Source organism: Zalophus californianus, chromosome 10 (assembly GCF_009762305.2).
Source record: "Zalophus californianus isolate mZalCal1 chromosome 10, mZalCal1.pri.v2, whole genome shotgun sequence".
NCBI lineage: Eukaryota > Metazoa > Chordata > Mammalia > Carnivora > Otariidae > Zalophus > Zalophus californianus.
In genome coordinates, this window is record NC_045604.1 from 29408875 (window position 1) to 29428927 (window position 20053).

At 47.4% G+C, this 20053-nt stretch overlaps 1 protein-coding gene across 1 annotated transcript; it reads right to left on the reverse strand.

Annotated features, from left to right (window-relative positions):
• Positions 1 to 8527: 8527 nt before the first annotated feature.
• On the reverse strand, positions 8528 to 9661 carry GPR25 (G protein-coupled receptor 25). Its single transcript, XM_027613274.1, has one exon. It carries the CDS (start codon positions 9659 to 9661, stop codon positions 8555 to 8557), a length of 1107 nt encoding a protein of 368 aa, XP_027469075.1. The 3' UTR covers positions 8528 to 8554.
• Positions 9662 to 20053: the final 10392 nt, after the last annotated feature.

The following is a 20053-nucleotide window of genomic DNA, read 5'->3' on the forward strand; positions in this document are numbered from 1 at the left end:
GGTGGTTGGGGGCTGATGCGAAGAGACATATTGGATTAGAGAGATGCAAGCATGCACATCATGAAGACAGTCATTTTCAAAGCAGGGTGCGCGAGATTAATCACCCTGTGTCTAGCACGTCTCTCTGGGGCAAACCACAGCCTCCACCCAGACACTAGCAGCTGTTTTCTCAGATCTGTACTTCAGGCTTTGCTGCCCACCACAGCCAAGTCCCTCTGCTTTCACTGCCTAACTTGCCAGTTAGGACTACCCAGGCAATGTGGGGGGTGGGGTGGGGATTTGCACTGTTTCTCCCCATTTTGATCCCTTACCTCAACACACCTGCAAAGAGCCCCATTCATCCTCTCGTTCTGATGCCCAAGCTCTCCTTGGTGAGGGGACCCTGATTATATTAGTCTGGGTTCTCCAAAGAAACAGAACCAATAGAAGAGATAAATATATCTATTATATATAGATATAGATAGATTGTAGAGATTGTTATATGTATTATAATACACACACACACACACACACACACATCTAAATCCATCCATCTCTCTATTTAAAGAAATTTATTATAAGAAATTAGCCCACAGCATTACGGAGGTTGAGAAGTCTCAAGATCTGCAGTTGGCAGGCTGGAGACCCAGGAGAGAGTTGATGATGTAAATTCCAATCCCAGTCTGAGTCCAAAGGGACAGCTCAGACAGGTAGAAAGTGGATTCCCTCTTACACAGCCTTTTTGTTGTGTTCAGGCCTCCGATGGATTGGATGAGCCCCCTGCCTCCCACTTCCGGCCCCCCACCCTGCCACATTAGGGAGCTCAATCTTCTTTCCTCAGGCTATCGATTCACATGTTAATCTCATGCACACCTATGGACACACTCAGAATAGCATTTGACCAAATGTCTGGGCACCGTGTGGCCCAGCAAGTTGACACATAAAATTAACCATATATAACCATTGATCTTTTGAGAACAGAAGCAGGGTAATTCTATGCAGGGCCAATAAGGGTGGTCTTGACCTCAGCGTGCCATTTGGTTTAGTCCTGATGAGGGATAAACAGGTTAAGGCAGGTGCTAGTAGTGTAGTGGAAATTGGAAGATGACTTGAGCTGTGGGCCAGGGTGCATGGGTTTTAAATTCTGCCATGTGTGTGTGACCCACACAAGTCAATAAAGCTCTTGGCACTTTGGCTCCTTCATCTGTAAAATAGAGAAAATAATACAAGTTCTTTAGGGAAGATACTTGCGCAAGTTATGGAAACTCTCCAAGACTCAACTCTTTAACCTCTAGAACAGGGACAATAAATTCTATACCTCATAAAATTGTTGTGAGGATTAATAAGATAATATATATAAAACCTTTAGCTCGGTGCCTCTCATATACTAAGTGCTCAATAAATATTAGCTATCATTTTAACATCTACTTCAGAGGGATGTTGTAATCATCTATTATATATAAAAAGTCTTTGGAATGATAGAATAAGATGGCAATCTCGTGTTCTTTTAAAGTTGGGCAGATACCAAACTGACAAATATTTTTAAAAATAATAATCCTGGTGGTGTCTGTTAAGGGTGTGGTGAATGGGCACTCGCATACACCTCTAGAGAGAATACAAATTTTCCAACAATTTGGCACAATGTACCAAAAGTCTTAAACTGTTTATAATCTTTGATGAATACTGATTTTCACTTCTAGGAATTTGTCCTAAAAAATGAATTAGAAAAGGTTACAAAAATCTTTGTACAAGGATGTTCATCATAGAATTATTTATAAGGGTGAAAAATTGAAACAAGATTAGGGACTTGGGGCTGCCTGGCTGGCTCAGCAGGAAGAGCATGCAATTCTTGATCTTGGGGTCATGAGTTTGCATCTCATGTTGGGTGTAGAGATTACTTTAAAAAATAAATAAGCTTAAAAAAAAGATTAGGAGCTTGGTTACACAAATGAGATTATATTTAATATAATGATGTAACCTTAAAAACATGTTTTAGAAAAATATCTAATGATATAATAAAATATGGCATATTGCTAAGTGAAGAAAGCAGGCTACAAAATAATGTATATAGGGGTCCCTGGCTGGCTCAGTTGGTAGAGCATGCGACTCTTGATCTTAGGTCATGAGTTCAAGCCCCATGTTGGGTGTAGAGCCTACTTAATCAAAAAAAAAAAAAAATGAGGGGCGCCTGGGTGGTTCAGTCGTTAAGCGTCTGCCTTCGGCTCAGGTCATGATCCCAGGGTCCTGGGATCGAGCCCCGCATCGGGCTCCCTGCTCCGCGGGGAGTCTGCTTCTCCCTCTCCCACTCCCCCTGCTTGTGTTCCCTCTCTCACTGTCTCTCTCTCTGTCAAATAAATAAAATCTTTAAAAAAAAAATGAGTGCCAAAATAATGTATATAATATACATTTAACATATAGTTACTGAGTGCCAATTTTGTGCCAGGCATTGGGTATACACTCGGGAACACAACAGACCCAGTCTATGGTCTCATGTAGATTCTCCCCAATTTAGTTGAAAGAAAAATGTACACGTGTGTATTATTGTATACATAGAAAAATAATCTAAGGCATCTTTTCATGGTGAAATGATGGGTGTTTTTCATATTTTCCTTTGTATTTTCCTGTAATTTCCACTTTTTATTAATAAAGAACCGGTGTTGCTTTAATAATTAGAAGAAAACTCTTAAAAATTAAAAAAATTTTGATTAACATAACAATTAAAATTTTTTTTTATTTGAGTATAGTTGACACACAATGTGACATTAGTTTCAGGTGTGCAGCATAGTGATTCAACAACTCTACCTTATGCTGTGCCCACCACAAGGGTAGCTGCCCTCTGTCACCACACAACCAAGTACAATATCATTGACCAGATTCCCTGGGCTGTACGTTTTATTCACATTACTTATTCGCTTATTCTTCCCATAACTGGAAGCCTGGATCTCTCACTCCCCTTCACCCATTTTGCCCATCCCCCCCCTTCCCTCATGCAACCACCAGTTTGTTCTCTGTATTTCTAGGTCTGAGTCTGCTTTTTATCTGTTTATTGATTTGTCTTGTTTTTTTAGATTCCACATGTAAGTGAGATTATATGGTATGTGTCTTGGAAATTCTTAAAAATTCTTAAAATTCTTAAAATTTTTAAGAGAGAGCCTGGGTCAAGGAGTTGCCGAGTGTGAGCTGGGTTCAGAACGGAGAGAGTGCCTCTTTGGGTGTCGCGGGGGAAGAGAGGGCAGGAGGGTTCAACAAAGTTTTGAGCGGCAATGTTTGCTTCCCTGTGACCTTGACCAAGCCTCTTTTTTTTTTATATTTTATTTATTTATTCATGAGAGTCAGAGAGAGAGAGAGGCAGAGGCAGAGGGAGAAGCAGGCTCCCCGCCTAGCAGGGAGCCCGATGCGGGGCTCGATCCCAGGACCCCGGGATCATGACCTGAGCCGAAGGCAGACGCCCAACCATCTGAGCCACCCAGGTGCCCCTTGACCAAGCCTCTTTACTTGTCAGTTTCGTCGTCAGTAAAATGAAGCCAATCGTTCCTGCCTGCTGCAGGGTCATGAGAATTGATGAAATCATGTGTTTGTGCTTTTTAAACATTTGTGGTGTGTTACACAGACGTAAGTGGTGTTATTATTACCTTAAACAAGTGACTTCCCATCTCTGATCCTCAGTGTCCTCTTCTTAGAATGGACAAAATGGGTTTCCAGCTCTATAGTACTGTGACGCAGTAAATGTGAATCCCAGGCAGTGTCTGCTTTCTTTCTTTTTTTTTTTTAAAGATTTTATTTATTTAATTGACAGAGAGAGAGACAGAGAGAGAGGGAACACAAGCAGGGGGAGTGGGAGAGGGAGAAGCAGACTCCCCGCGGAGCAGGGAGCCCGATGTGGGGCTCTGTCCCAGGACCCTGGGATCATGACCTGAGCCGAAGGCAGTCGCTTAACCAACTGAGCCACCCAGGCGCCCCAGTGTCTGCTTTCATGGAAGATGTCATTACATACTTCTTGACTTTGGTGATCATGAAGGGGAAGAGCGGTTGCACATCTTTGCTTCCTCTTTTCCTCTCACTTTCCAAGCATTCCCTGGTCTGTTGGCTATGGGTCTTTCTGTCATTTGCCCCATTCACCTGAGGCTGGGGGGCTTGGTGCAGGACAGGGAGTGGTAAGAAGCTTGCTGTGGGTCACCCAGCCCTGGTAAGGGAGGGATTTAGACTTGATAAGATCTACCACATGGGAAGCCCTCACAAGTGTCCAGTGTCCTCATTTTACCCTCAGAGTGACACAGGGGCTGAGTCCTATCACCGAGTGCAGCTTTGCCAGCTCTGTCATTCTTCTGAACTCCTCAGATCACTCATCACCCCGGGGGGGGGGCCCTGGGTTCCCACACTGTGCCCTGAGAAAGAACCCCGAGGATCAAGGGACGTGAGAAAAAAAGCCCAGAATTAGTCACAAGAATGAAGTCAGAATCACACATGGCAAATGTGCCCAGCCTTTGACCAGGTGCTGACCTTTTTTTTTTTTAATCTATCTCTTTTTTTAAATTTGAGTATAGTTGATGCTGACCTTTTAAAACCCCAGAGCAGCTCCACCCTTCTCACCTCCACAGCGGAGGGCAGGGCGAGGGTGAGGGCAGGGGCGGGGGTGGTGACAGGAATGGGGGTGGGGGGTGGGCAGCAGGGCCCGGAACGAGATAATCCCAAGGTGGGGCTCCTGTGGTTTGTTTGTCTAAAACACCACAGCTTACAAAGTACTTTCAAGAACATGATTTCCTTTGATCTGCCAGGCAGCCCAGGCAGACATAATCATCTCCATCCTTCAGATGAAGAAAGTGAGGCTCACGCGGCAGAGAGACACCCCAGGACAGGCAGCTAGTTGTGGTGGCCGGAGGCAGGATGCAGGCCCATGTTAGTTAGCCCCAGTGCTTTGGCAGTTTCACAGCCCTTTGATAACTTCCCTTAAAAAAAAAAAAGTTATAAAATTTTCGAGAACAAAGAGATGGACAGGGGAAGGGATCTATAATCCCCTTACTCTGACACAATCACTGCTAACATTTATTGAATTTCCTCTAGACTTTCTCGTGTGCCCTTTTATCAAACATACCTAAAATGACATATCCTTCCTCCTACTCTTCACAATATATCATATCATTTCATATTATGGTGTGGTTCTGATGGTCATTCCTTCAACGGGCAGTGAATGAGTGCCTACTGCATGCCAGCCAGTGTCCCAGGCATTGGGTATACACTCGGGAACACAACAGACCCAGTCTATGGTCTCATGTAGACTCTCCCCAATTTAGTTGAAAGAAAAATGTACACGTGTGTATTATTGTATACATAGAAAAATAATCTAAGGTATCTTTTCATTGTGAAATGATGGGATACAGCCCTGAATAAAGCAGACAAACTCCCTTCACTTACGGAGCCCATATTCTGATGGGAGAGACCAACAATGAACAAAGAAGTAAGACAGATGGCATTTCCTTCCTTAGCACCAAGAGAAAATAAACATACGTGATGCTTAAAACTTGTGCTAAAGAGCAAAAGATAGTTTTTATCCACAGGACGTGGTGGCATGTAAGGTTTTGCTTTACCAGAACCCATCTAACAATTACTGAGCTTGAAGCGAGTGGGTGTTCAACACATGCAATTTTGTTACCTTCTTTTCTTTTATTGTCAACATTTTCCAATCTCTCCTTTCAGCAACATCTTAAAAATTTGCCTAACAACAGCCCATTATATTAATGAGGGCATTATACCACCAGACATTCAAGTTGTTCCCTTTCAGGCGAAGTCTTTAAGAATGTTTTAGAACTTGGTGCATCAAACTTTTCTTACTTAGTATTATTGTCTCAGAAGAGAGTGGCAAACATGAAATCACAGGGTCACAGGGAAAGGACATTTTGGAGGGATGGGATATGAATATTTTTTAAAGCTCTGGGTATTGATTGACAAATTGCTTTCTAAAAGAATCTGACCTTTGAGCGCCTGGGTGGCTCAGTCGTTAAGCATCTGCCTTGGGCTCAGGTCAGGATCTCAGGGTCCTGGGATCCCGAGCCCCGCGTGAGGCTCCCTGCTCCGTGGGGAGCCTGTTTCTCCCTCTCCCTCTCTGCCTGCCGCTCTGCCTGCTTGTGCGTACTCTCTCTCTGTCAAATAAATTAATAAAATCTTAAAAAAAAAAAAGAATCTGCCCTTTAACACTCCCGCTGGCAATATATATGGGAGTGTTCATTTAACTCTTTCCTGAACCTGCGCCTCATCTTCCTCAGTGAAAACTGGAAGTTTCCTGGTCCTCTTTCGCTCTTGTGTGTGTATAAAAGAAAATTTCCAAGGGACACAAGGCAGACTAATTCAGTGACCTACTGAAACAAAGGGAGGGAACTTTCTCTCCACGTCAGCCCATCAGCCGGAGTTCTGCAGCGGGAAGAAAATGCTGAGTTTCGATAAGTACTCCAGGAGGGCTATGGAGAAACCTGGGCATGGAGAAGCCTTCTTCCTGTCTGCGTTCAGGGAGCTCAATGAGTCAGGAGTCGGGAGACGTATATTGGTGGGAGTGGAGGTGGCACCTCAGTCAGAACATCCAAGAGAAGTGCCTGGTCTGTAAGCTGAGGTTTCGCCATATCCCAACCCACAGGAGAGCTAGCTTCCCTATCCTGCAAGTCCGCCACATGACACAGAATAATTTCTTTTTTTTTTTTTAAGATTTATTTATTTAAGTGATCTCTACACCCAATGTGGGGCTCGAACCCACGACCCCAAGAACAAGAGTCACATGCTCCTTAGACTGAGCCAGCCAGGCACCCCGGCGAAAAATAATTTCTTGCCTCAGAGAGCAAGGGTGAGGATAGGAAGAGCCATGATATACTTGAGCTCTTAAACCGCAAGAGTGTCTGAAACTTGTCCTACTGGCACCAAGGACCCCACAGACTGCAAGTCTTGCCTCTCTCTGGGTGTGTGGGAGGAAAGTGCTTAACCTTTCTTAACAGCTTCACCTACTAGGGACTGCTGACAGGTGAGGTCATGGTGGGGTGTGACATTCAATCCACTCTAATTCAACAGCCCCAAATGCTAAAGACAAATGCAGTGGTATTAGGTAGAGGGTTAAGCAACTTGAGAGTGAATACCCAGGATTCAGACCCAACCTAGCACTGAAGTGCTGATCTCAGTGGATGCTGCCCCCAGAGCCTGCAACTTTATGATTGGGCTGGTGGAGATCTGGGCCGGGAGGTGGTTCTCAAGGAGAATTACGTTCCTTTCCCTGCACTGACATTCCTTTAGGCAAATCCTCTTAAATCAAAAGTATAAACACCGAATTCCCAAACCCTCAAAGGGTAAGTCAGAAAATGGATAGATGGTCTCAAAAAGGATAGGAAAAAATGCCCAGTACATATTCAAAAAAATCACAGTGACTCATTTCCTCTTTGAAGTGACACCTGGCTGGCAGATGCCCTTACATCTTTTTTCCTCTGTAACCTTTAAAATGTGAAACGTCCTTTAAAATAAAGGATTTGTTCCCTTTCTGTACGATTACTGCTCCCGAAATGGTGCAGCTGTCTAGGTCCCTGACACCACACTAAATCCTGATCATCTGAGGTTAACCTCAACTACTGGTTTGAATTTTGTCTGACCCAGTATTGGATTTTTCTCCTGACACTCATTTCACTCCCACTACTCAAGTAAAGAAAGACATGATTGTCAAGCTCAGGCTAGCAACAGTTTTTATTGAGAAAGGTGAACTGACACAGATGATTCTGGTGTCCCTGGCTGAGTGATAGAGAATCTGAACGTCTGGCGAAAGATTTCAGAATCTTCTGTCCAGAGGAAAGGGCCAAGATGATTTCCAGGGTGAGTCTGTCCACTTCATGGGATTGGGGAGAGGATACAAAACTAGGGTAGGCCTAGCACTTTTGGGGAAATTGTCAGGAGGAATAAACTGGGCAGCGCACACTGGGGCTGGTTCCCATGGCTTTGGTGAGCTTTGAAAATGCAAATCTGAACTGATAGTGACCAATGATACATCATAGACACAAAGATGACTAAACACAAAAGGGCTGTCAATTACCATATTCTACAGAATTTTTTGGAGAGTGAGAGGGCCAGAGGGTCTGACTTCGAGAAGGTATTTCTCAGAAGACAGTGGCTATTGTAGGGGTTCAGAGAAAGCATAGCCGGAGACAACAGTAGCTTTTGGGGGGGGTCTGGGTTTGGTATTCTGGCCAGCGCTATTCCCAATGGGGCAGAGAAGGAAACCACTTCCCTCTCTTCTACTTGGCGAAACTGTGGTGTCCAGACTGCTGTCTGCTCCATCTCATAGGACCTTTATTGGACTGGAGAAAATTAGCCCCACTTGCCCACCGGGCTGAGAGAACAGCTGTTCTCAGCAGCCTGGTTTGGGGGCAGGAGTTCCAAAAGCGCTGAGGTTCTGGGAGAGCTAATGAAGGAGGCTCTGGGAGTCCGGGCAGTGGCGGCCCCCAGCCGAGAAGGCACGTCTGGGGAGTCTCCCCCACTCCCCCCCCCCCGCCCCGCCCCGGACCTCCCTCCCCTGCGGGCTCCGGGGCCGCCACCTCCGCCGGGCGCGGGACAGCTACAGCAGGACCCGGCCAGCGTTCGCCGTCCGGGCTCGCTCCCAGCTGCCGGCCGGGCTCCGGAACACGGAGCTGTCGTCCCTGGAGAGCGAGGACGCCGAGCTGCCTCTGCGCGCCGGGCTGTCGGCGAGCCCGCAGACCCCGCGCCAGGCGCGGGCGCGGAACGAGCGGTCCAGCAGCAGGTAGATGAGCGGGTTGGCGCAGCTGTTGACGAAGGCCAGGCAGGTGGCGATGCTGAGGCCCCAGCGCAGCGCCAGCAGCAGGCCGCAGGGTAGCGGCAGCGCCCCCAGGCGCGCCAGGTGGAAGACGGCCCGCAGGACGCCGAAGGGCAGCCAGGAGCCCACGAAGGCGCCCTCGACGGCGAAGATGATGCGCAGCGAGTTCCTCCGGGCCCGGCCCGGGTGCGGCGGGCGGCGCAGGCGGCGCGAGATGAGGCAGTAGCAGACCAGGCTGACGCCCAAGGGCAGCACGCAGGTGAGCAGCAGCAGCAGCAGGCTCAGCACCTGGAAGGCGTCGGAGGGCTGCTCCCCGCACTGGCTGTCCGGGCCGCCGCCGGGGAGGGGCTGCAGCCCCCGGTAGACCAGGGAGGGGAGGCCGGCCAGGAGCGCCGCGGCCCAGACGCCGCAGCAGGCGGCCAGCGCGCAGCGCCGGGTGCGCAGCGGCCGCGCCTCGAGCAGCTTCACCACCGCCAGGTAGCGGTCCACGCTCAGGCCCGCCAGCAGCAGCGCGCCTGCGCAGCGCGTGCAGGCCAGCGCGAAGCCGCTGAGCTTGCAGAGGCCCTCGCCGAAGGGCCAGCGGCCGCCGCGCGCCACCGCCGCCGCCCACAGCGGCAGCGTGAGCACGAGGCCCAGGTCGGCGGCGGCCAGGTGCAGCACGAAGGTGTCCACGAGCCGCCGCGGGCCACGCCGCCCAGCCAGCAGCCACACCACGAAGGAGTTGCCCAGCAGGCCCACCGCGAAGGCCGCCAGGTAGAGCACGGGCACGTAGGCGTAGCCGTAGGGCAGGTCCCGGACCGGGCACGGCTCCAGCTCCTCCAGGTCGCCGGACCCCGAGTAGTCCCAGGACGCCGTCCCCAGGCTGGGGATCCAGGGCTCGGTGCGGTGCATGGCGGGGGGCCGCGAGGCCTGGGCGGGACGCAGCCTGGGTGCGGGCGGCGGGAGCTCTGAGCGAGGGGAGGGGGTTGCTCTTCACGGCCGGTGCCCAGCACCTCCCTTCCTGCCGCCCAGACCGAGGCAAATGGGTGCGCAGGAAGGTGAGGGAGGAGGGGGGTGGCGTGGGAGGGGCAGCCTCCCGGGGTAGAGGCCTGCGTTCAGAGGCTGGCCCTAGGGGAAGGGCAGGGACCCGGTAGAGGAGGCTTCCAGGGTTGTTCGAGGGAGGGTCCTCAGGGCTGGGACACCTGCCCTGCCTCCCAGTGGGAGCCGTCTGACGTCAGGATGCAAGAGGTGGCGTGTGCCCGAGAGCCCCCATCTGTTTTCGTCCCCCACTTCGCTCCTGCCCATGCTCCGCGCTGTTGTTTTCTCTAGTTTTATTAGATACAGATCTAATATCTATCCGGATAGAACCCCGGCTGGGGGGGGGGGCGGGGGAGGGTGCCTCAGCCTGCTGTGGGTTCACCTGTTCTCTAGGGAAAAAGGGTTCTGCTCTCTGGTGCACAAACAGGGTCGGGGTGAATGAGGGAGCCTGAACTGGGGGCCTCCCTCCTAATCAGGAATTGGGCACCAGAGCTCTCCAGCTGTTGTTACCTCCTGAGGCACCAGGCTAAATGTCGTAACTCGAAGAGTGGCTTTTCTGACCAAATCAGGCCCTTATGGAGCCACATGGGAAGGTTTTAAGCTAGAAAGGAAGTGTATCCAGACAGAAAAGGAGAGGGGCCGGGGATTTAATCCCAGCTCTTCTTTATCTGCCCTCATCTGGTCAAATCTACCTATTAAGCCAAACACAGATGTAAACTCAGGACAAAAGATGACTCAAGATGATACCTAATTTAGCAGCAGATTAGTTGTCTTTAATTAGGAGTCAGAAGTTTAGAGGAGGGTGAGATCCCTTATGGACCCGGTCAGGAGAGGATTCATGAAAGGGTGGGAATGACGCCTGACCTTGCAGGGGGTGGTGGCCCCCCAGGAGGAGAGGATGGGTGAAGGAAAGCTTGCCCTTCCTCCAGAATTTCTTCTCGCGTTTGGTACGTTGCTTTTTCATTCTGTTGACGGTTTCCTTTGCTGTGCAAAAGCCTTTTATTTTGGTGTGCCGTTTCTACAGCGAGGATTCTGGGCAATTCCAGTTAGGTCCAGATCCTTTTTTTTTTTTTTTTTAAATCTTATATATTGAAGTACTGACACACAGTATTATATTAGTTTCAGGTGTATGACATAGGGATTTGATAATTCTATACGTTACACAGTGCTCACCACCATAAGTGTAGTTACTGTCTGCATGGTACCATGCAGCGTTGTACAGTATCACTAATATTCCCAATGCTGTGCTTTTCACTCCCCAGAATTATTTGTTTTATAACTGGAAGTCTGTACCTCTTAATCCCCTACACCTATTTTGCCCACCCTCCAACTCTCCTCCTCTCTGGCAACCACCAGTTCTCTGTATTTATGAGTCTATTTTTGTTGTTTATCCGTTCATTTGTTTTTTTTAGATTATATATATGAGTGAAATCAAATGGCATTTGCCTTTCTCTGAAAATTTCACATGGCAGGATCTTGGTCCTTTTTTTATGGCTGATTAATATTGCATTATATATTACATATATAATATATAGAGAACGTGTATAGAATATAGAGAGAGCCCCTACACACCACATTTCCTTTGTCGGTGAACACAGGCTGCTTCCATATCTTGGCTATTGTAAATAATGCTGTAATGAACATAGGGATGCAGATATTTTTTTTTCAATTAGTGTTTTCATACTGTTTTCCACAGTGGGTGGACCCATTTCTCTTCCTGCCAACAGTACGCAGAGGCTCCCTTCCCACCACATCCTCGCCAACACTTGTCATCTCTCTTTGATACTAGCCATTCTCGCTGATGTGAGGTGGTCCTTCATTGTGGTTTTGATTTTGCAATTCCTTGATGATGAGTGATGTTGAGCAGCTTTTTATGTGTCTGTTGGCCATCTGTATGTCTTCTTTGGAAAAATGTCTACTCAGGTCCTCTGCCCATTTTCTAAATTGGATTATTTGTGGCTTTTTGGTGTTGAGCTGTATAAGTTCTTTGTGTATTTTGGATATTAACTCCTTATGGGAGATGTCATTTGCAAATAACTTCTCCCATTCAGTAGGCTGCCTTTTCATTTTGTTGATGGTTTCCTTTGCTTTGCAAAGCTCTTTATTTTGGTGTGGTCCTGATTATCAATTTTTGCTTTTGTTCCGGGTCCAAATTCTTAGCAGACATCCCTCCCAGGAGATCCTGTGTTGGGACCAACGTTTCTATGTGTGTGCCCACCCAGAGCCCAGCATGCTGTCACCAGGAATGAGTGACGGACCTGTTGGGCACTCTGGTGTTGAAAATTGGAGGTGGATTATCAATCTTGATTCAGTTCACTTAACAGTGAGCTCCTTCATGGGGCAGGCAGTGTTTTAGGCATTGCGAGAGAGAGGCCTTGAGGCAGGGGAGAGATACAGACGCAGCCTCTGCAGCAGCCAGCATGCCAGAAGTCAAAGTGATAAAGGCACACGTCCTCTTGCAGGTTAGAGGAAAGAAAGGTTACTTCTGATGGCAAGAGTACATCAGAAAAGGCCTTCCAGGAGGTGGCCGGTGAGTGCAGGTCCAGGAAGGAGCTCAAGGGTGAATTAGAACAACAGGACATGGGCCCGGTGTGACCAGAGTCCCGGGTGGGACACGAGTGGCAGGAGAGGAAGCAGGAAAGGTAGATGGGAGCAGATCACAGGATGATCTTGATTTCGTTCTGTAGGTAGTGGAGAGCCACTGGACGTTTGTGAGTAGGGCATGACCTCTGTCTGTTTTGAAAAGATCACTGGCAGAACTGTGGATTGGACAGGGAGAGGCTCAGGCCAAGGAGACCCCAGAGTAGGCTGTTGTAATTACTTGTGGGGGGATAGGGAGCATCTGAAATAGATTACTGGTGGTGGGCACGGAAGGATGGGGATTAAGAGATCTTTGTAACATTGTGGGTCTCAGCAGAGAGGAGTCAACGATGGGCCTGGGGTGGCTGTGTTTGGGAACTATATGAACGGGAGTTCACTGGGCTCAGGGAGCACAGAGAGGCCTGTGCAGCTAGGTATTCTGTGGATAAAATAATGTATGATCCAAACTGGGGCACTTTTGAGAGTGAGAGGATCTATGGTAATTAACACGGGCCATAAACCAGGACTGTTCTGAGCAAACAGCCACATACGGTCACTCTAGCTTGAGGTCCCTGTGGTCCATGGGGATCCTCAGGGAGTGGGAAAGCTTAAGGAGAGTTGGGCATGCCTGTGTCCAGACCATTCTTGTCGAGATTGTTTCTCCGTGGCCAATTACAAGAGGCGGAAAGGCACGCCAGAGGAGAGGCCAGAGAATGAATGGTTTCCGGGTGGTCCCTCCATGGGCATCCCAGCCTCAGGCTTGAGTTTCCTCTGAAGACCCGCCCAGAGGGTGGGAACTTGTGGGGGCTGCTGGAGATCCAGAGCAGTTTTTCTCATGTCTGATGAGTGACACCCACACTCCTGGGGGCCTCAGGGGCCGCAGCCTCCTTCCTTCCCTGAAGGCTAGCAGGAGCAGTGCTTGCTTGCCAGAGCCCGGAGGCGATTGGGGCCAGGCCCAGTGCCACTGGACTTCACTTCCCCTTGGGGACATGTCAATCTGGGGCAGGGAGCGCATAAGTGATTGTGAAAGCTAGAGGTGAACAGCCAGGAAACCGCCAGGTGAAAAAGAAGAATGGGGCAGGGGACCAAGAGGGAAGCCTAGGGAGGGGTTTGAGGGGGAAGGAGAAGTAGGCTGTTTATTAAAAACACAAAGATTCTTGCTTCCTGGGGCTGTGGTCTCATACCCAAGGGAAGTGTGTGGCCCAGAGCACAGGGCGGATTCTCTGTGCTGCGGCCGAGCTCTGCAGGCCTTTGTGAACCTGTCTGGATGCAAGGAAGCCCCAAAGGCCAGAGCTGGATCGATTTCTATTCAACTTTCAGTGACCAAGGCCAACTCCACAATTCTGCTCACTCTCCTCCTCCGGGGTGGGGGGGGGAGCGGGTAGGGATTTCCCCACAGGATTAGAAGCAAGTCAACCACTAGAACACTCATCCTGCTCAGCCGAGAATCTTGGCACTCTCCAACAAGTGTCAACAGAGCAGAGGTTGTCTTCCCTCTTTCTCCACCTCGCCGCCCGGGAGCCTTCTGTGACCCTCGATCCCTTATGGGCCCTCTGCTCCCTGGACCAACTTGGTTATGTGGGTCAGCCCTGCCTGCCCGCAGAGCTTCTCTCTGTCCCTCACCATGACTGGCACAAGCCTGACAACAGAGGAGACAACAAATAAAGATCTCATGCTTTGGACTAGGTTGCTTTCAGGAATAGGTTTATTTTCCTTCTGTCCCTTTATGAGCTATATATGTAAGTTCTTACAACTTCTTCCCCCAGTTTTAATTTTTCTGTACACATAATCTTAACCCGTTAGGAAACATTTTGAACATTGTATTTGCCTTTAAAGGCCATAGAAGCAGATTGTAGACTGTAGAATAAGGTCCGTCCACCCAGGCCCAGCACTGTGGCATGACCATATGTAACATTTTGGTGAATTTCTTTCCAACCAGAGGAGAGAATCTATTTGTAATCCCATTGTTTTTGGATTTTCTATTTTTTTTCACATTCCATTTCAGATATTTTCCACATATTCTTTTTAACACAATAGTTTTAGAGTTGTTAGTAATTAGAATGTACACAGTTTCATAGCCTGCTTGTCTCAATGCCATATAAATCCACATTTTTCTATGTTGCCTAATACTTATGTTATTTAATATAATGTTTCTAATAATTTGATTTTGGGCATTTTGGATTTCTCCAGTATTTTTTGCTGTTACAGAAATTTGTAACAAATAACTGCACTTACAAACTTTTCTTTCACACTCTTATAGTATAAATGCCCTTGAGAAGGTCAAAGGCTATGAAAATGGCTCAATGCAGATGCTTATAACGACTAGTAATTGTATGGCATCGTATGAAGGGTTTGGGTTCAATGCAATCTTGTCAGAAATATTCATCAGTAAGATATATTTTTTCCACTTTAATAGGTAATGAAGTAAAAATGGTTCCTCATTTTAATGTACATTTCTTTTTTATAAATAAGATTGAAAGTCTTTCAGTACTTAATTCTTCTTAGGTGACCTGGCTAATCATGTCTTTCATACATTTATCTACTATATTTTTTATATGAACTATTTAGGATTAAGCATTGTCCCATTTAATTCAAATATTCTTCCAGACTTTTTTTCTTGGCTGTTTTCCCTTTATTTTTAGTTTTACATTTTCATATAGTCAAATTTGTTGGTCTTAGCAATTCCAGAATTTAGAGTGTTACTTTTTCTTTGATGGTCTAAAAACATTCAATTGTATTCTTCTTTTTAATCCACCTATAGTTTTTTTTCTAGATTTCTATCCAACTTTCCCAACACTATTACATTAAAAATACATATTTTTAAAAACCCTGTTCTCCCGTGTTGTGATGTCAAATTTATTGAATACATATATGTCATTGTGTCTGCTTGTGGTCAGTGAACAAACAGAACTTCAGTCAGATTATTAGTGGCAGGAGTCTGGGTTCTGTTATCAGCTTTATAACTTGACAGCGGTGTGATCTTGGGCTCCAGGCTCCACATCTTAAAATGGGTGTGATTGCATCCACTTGATTGGGTGTTGTGAAGATCATATTAGCCCCAGTGCACTGAAGGCCCTGTCTCCAAGCAGGTTGTGAGCAGGCATCCAGTAGATGCTCTCCCCTCCCTACGGGCTCTGCACCCACACGCCTAGCGCTCTGCGCTCCCAGCCTGGGCTGCATCACGGAGGACTGCTCATTTCCACCTGTCTTGCTGCCAGACTCCCCTGCTTGCGCCACCCCTCCTCCCCTCCAGGACATGAGGCTTTCTGTGCACATAGTGAGTGATCAGTAAATGGTTTTGGAATTGCACTGGGAATCCAGGAAGAGATAATCCCCATCTGGGGGTCTTCAAGTCTTGGACAACCAGAGTTCACTGGACCTGGTGTCACTGATCATGCATTTCACAGGGTGACAGAGGCTGCAGACAAACTGCTGACAAGGCCAAAGCACAGACAGACAGCATGACACCAGTTCAGTTGCGGTTGACAGGGAGGTTAGCAGTAATGGAGACTACAGTGGGAGGAAAACCTCACAGAACCATGTGTCCTTGGGTGTCCACACCCTCTCTTGATAAGTACTGAATTGGGAATGGGGAGTCCTCTGTTTTATTCACTATTACTGACTGATTGCCAAGATGAGGTTTCCCGTAGACCCCAACCTCTGAGCCCCAGAGGGGACCCTGCGAGTGCATGGGTGAGTACGTAGGCAGGGAGCCGTAGAATAATGAAGGTCACGATAGTTCTTGACCCTGCCCTGCAGCCTCACCACCTAAGGGGTGGCACATACCAGGGAAGGGGCCCCACCCTGGATGCCAGAGGCCATGCAGAATGTTTCAGATGTTCAATCATTTCCGAAACTTTCAGGTGCTAAATATGGGGTGGCTGGGCAAGGACAGCATCTGAGTTAGCTTCAGCCCACACTGCTGAAGGGTGACTCAGTGCAAAAGCCCATGGCCCGTAGCTGTGTGATTGTCTTGGGATGTACCCCAGACTTCGTTGTTAGCCTTTAGGAGGAGGGGGAGGAGTTCAGATGGAAGTGGAGCGTGAGGGCAAGCGTGTGGCTTTCAAGGAAAGTAAGGCTCCCCTCTGTCCTCCGTTGCAGGTTTCCGCAGTTCTTTTCAAGGCCAAAACAAACCCATCAGAAACTTAAAAGACAGGCAGTAGGGAAGTCCCTCGATATAAAAATGGCCCCAGAATTTGTTTGGAAAGGAAGTAACATTTTTCTCTTTATAATTATTCTGCCCACAGAAGCTTCTAAACTAGGACTTGCAATGACTTTTCAGTGATTTTACAGAAGGTTGGTTATGGGAAAGTTAGTGTGAATTTTCAGTTATTTGCGGCAGGAATTTGGCAGTGTTCCCTGTGGGTTGATAGGGACTCCCCCACACGATGCCTCGATTCTGCCACAGATCAGTGAAACCAGTTTCTAAGGTCACCTTCAATTCAGACTGACTCTGTAAACAGCCCCTTCCTACCACAGGGCAAGCACTCGATTAGGTAACATGATGGACACAGTGCTTCCTCTCAAGCAGCTAACTAACACATTATTGGAGAAAATGAACTGTACAAGTATCTTTGACGTGAGGCCGACTGTGGTATCCTGCATTATATCAAGGTAAAAGCAGGTCAGCCTTTCTGAAGAAGAGGTCTGTGTTATAGGAAGGAGTGACATGAATGACAGGAGTAAGACCTTCAGTGGTCCCAGGCACCAAAAGGTTACAAATCAAAACACCCCAGCCCCATCCTCTCTGCAACCAAAAATAAACCATAGAATAAATATAATAAAGTCCTTACAGTTTGATTTTTTTTCATGATTACTGTGATGAGTTATTTGAAATGTCAAATTTTTCTGAGTTTTGGTGTGCCTGTTGGATATTTGACTATCAGATGTTCTGATGTTGCTGAGAAGCCAAGTTTCAGCAAGCCTGTGAGAGCTCTAAATGCTGAGCTCACTGTGATGATAAGGCCCCATGGGAGTTTTTGACTAGTAGGGAGGACAGGGCGAAAGCAGTGCTTTAGGAAAATTCAGTACCAGTTGGCAGCACTGTTCGTGGTGGGGAAATGGAATTAGGGAAAGATGAGCTGGAGGCCCTTGCAGAGTTTAAGCAGGAGCTGCTAGCAACTGGACACGAGGCTGGTGGCAGTAAAGATGAGGAACAGATGGAGAGTGTGAACACGGACAGATCTGGTGGTTGTCCGGTATGAGGGAGGTGCCTTCTGTGTTGGACAGAGGAAGGAGGAAGAGAAGACTGTGAGGGTTTCAGCTGTGGTGGCTAGATATATACCAGGTTTTACTAGGAGGTTGACATTTGGTTTTTAAGCTGGTTGAGCTGGGAAAAATCTTAAAAAAAAAAAAAAAGAAAAAGAAAAAGGGCGCCTGGGTGGCTCAGTAGGTTAAGCATCTGCCTTCGGCTCAGGTCAGGATCCCAGAGTCCCGGGATAGAGCCCTGCATTCCTGCTCAGCGGGGAGCCTGCTTCTCCCTCTGCCTGCCACTCCCCCTGCTTGTGCTGTCAAATAAAAATCCTTAAAAATAAAAGAAAAAAGAAACCGGTTGAGTGGGGGACAGTGGAACTTCTAGGTGAGAGGCTTGAGCTGGCAGTCAGGTGCATGAGTGGGGCCACAGGGAGCCTTCAGGCGGGAGAGGGAGGTCCTGGGCAGAGGTGCCAGTCGGAGCTGGTATTGAAGGCCTTCTTAGAAGGGAAGTGGAGGTTGAGCAGGGCATGAAGGAGAACTGAGCCTTGGGATTGGCCCATAATTTGGGGGTGGGGAGGCACATGAGGAGCTGAGAGAGAAGGTAGGGGAATTGAACACCACTGTGTCATGGTCACCAGTGGTTTGAATTTTCGAGCTGCACCTGGGTCCCAAGGAATGGCCTGTGTAAAGCGGAGGAAGTCAGACCACGTAGGTCAACATGGGGCTATTTTTAGAGCAAAAAATATCTATAGTAGGAAATCATTGGTGGCCTAGCAGAAATCATATTAAGTTTTGAGTGTGATTTTGAATCTGGACTAGGCAGTCCTCCTTATATTTATTCATTTGACAAATCAATTTTGAATACCTATTTAGGCACTGAATGTAAGGATAAAGAATCCAAGCATGACCTGCCTAATATGCAGAGATATATTCGTGGTCCTCCCAAGTGTTCCAAGGCAGCCCTCTGATGAGTCTGCAAACTTTTGTATCTGGTAGGAGGGGACAAGAGAGCAGCAAAAAAACAGTGCAAAACAACAGTACAGTACAGCGGTCTCTGGATATGAAAGTGAAGAGGATGCAGTGTACAATCAGCTAGCTTTGCCAAATGTTGATGACCATAAAGTAGGCCTTTAAGGCTCTATCACCAGAACAATGTCTCTGCAACTCAAAACTCAAGTCTCAAGAAAAGTATGATGTGGCCCCTCATTGGCTGATGGTGTAACATAGTCTTACGTTCTTTATAAAGTCAGTTTTGGTACGAGTGAACTTGCTTAACAAGAACCTCTTAACTAGTCATAAGAAAGGGGCCCGTGCTTCAGGTCCACACCTCTATTAGAGCGTAGAGTTTATCAGATGCTTGTAAAGGTCTAACGGCATCCGCCTCAAGACGGGGGGCTGCTTGATGAAAGAGCCCCCATGTCTTTCTGACCTAGTCTCGCAACTAATTATGGTTTCCTGGATAAATTTGATCATCCTGTTAGCAGAATTCATTTCTTTCCACCACATCTGTACTTTCTCCTTTTCTCTCTTCTTAGGAATCTAGATATTTAAGAGTATGGGAACCCACCAGTCTGATTTTAGCCATTGTTGTGTTGATGCTGGTTACAGTTATTAGGCAAGAGAACAAAATCCACTTTGACGGCAGGTTCTCAGTTTTCTATCAATGATGAATGTATTACTAACTAGTATAATTATCAGACCTCACGTATTTTTATTCCACCACATCCACAGCAGTGGAAAATGCACACTGTGAGGCACAGCGAAGGGGATGTGAAATCAGGTTTAGACGCCAGCTGTGATGCTGCCACTTACTAGCTTTGTGTCCCTGGCCATTACTGACCTTTGAAGCTTGATCGTCCTCATCTGTGAAATGGAGATCTTAATATCTCTTCACAGGAAGGAAGGAAAGAAGGAAAGGAGGGAGGAAGGGAGAAAGGAAGGAAAAGAAAAGTACTTTTACGTCATAAAGCAGTATTAAAGTGAAGAGTTTCTACTTGCTTGAGGGTTGAGAGCCACATTTCCTTTCTCATATAAACATGCAATCCGTGAAGTATGAATAACTGGGTGGGGTCAGGAATCACTGCAGCTGAATGTAACTGTAAGCTGGCGGCCACGACACATGCCATCCCGCGTGTCTTCTAGCCCTGGGGTGCACTTCTAACACCAACAGGTGCTACTGAAGGAACAGATCAGCCACCTAAAACAACAGATTGAGGTTAAGCAGAATGAAAGACATCCGTATTTTAAGTACCACAGTGGCTGTGCTTACCATGTTAAGAAAACAAAAGCCTGAGTGGGTCTTAAAACATTTTTTTAACTTGTTTGCTTTTATCATCTTCAATGGAAAGTGAAAGAACTCATTTTTTTCTTTTTCGGACATAACTGTAAGCCGCTGTGAATAGAGGTAACCTGAGTTATAGACACCACAGTGACATTAAACACACACACTAATCCTTGCTGTCTGCGCATCTGGACTTGAAATACCGAGGTGCT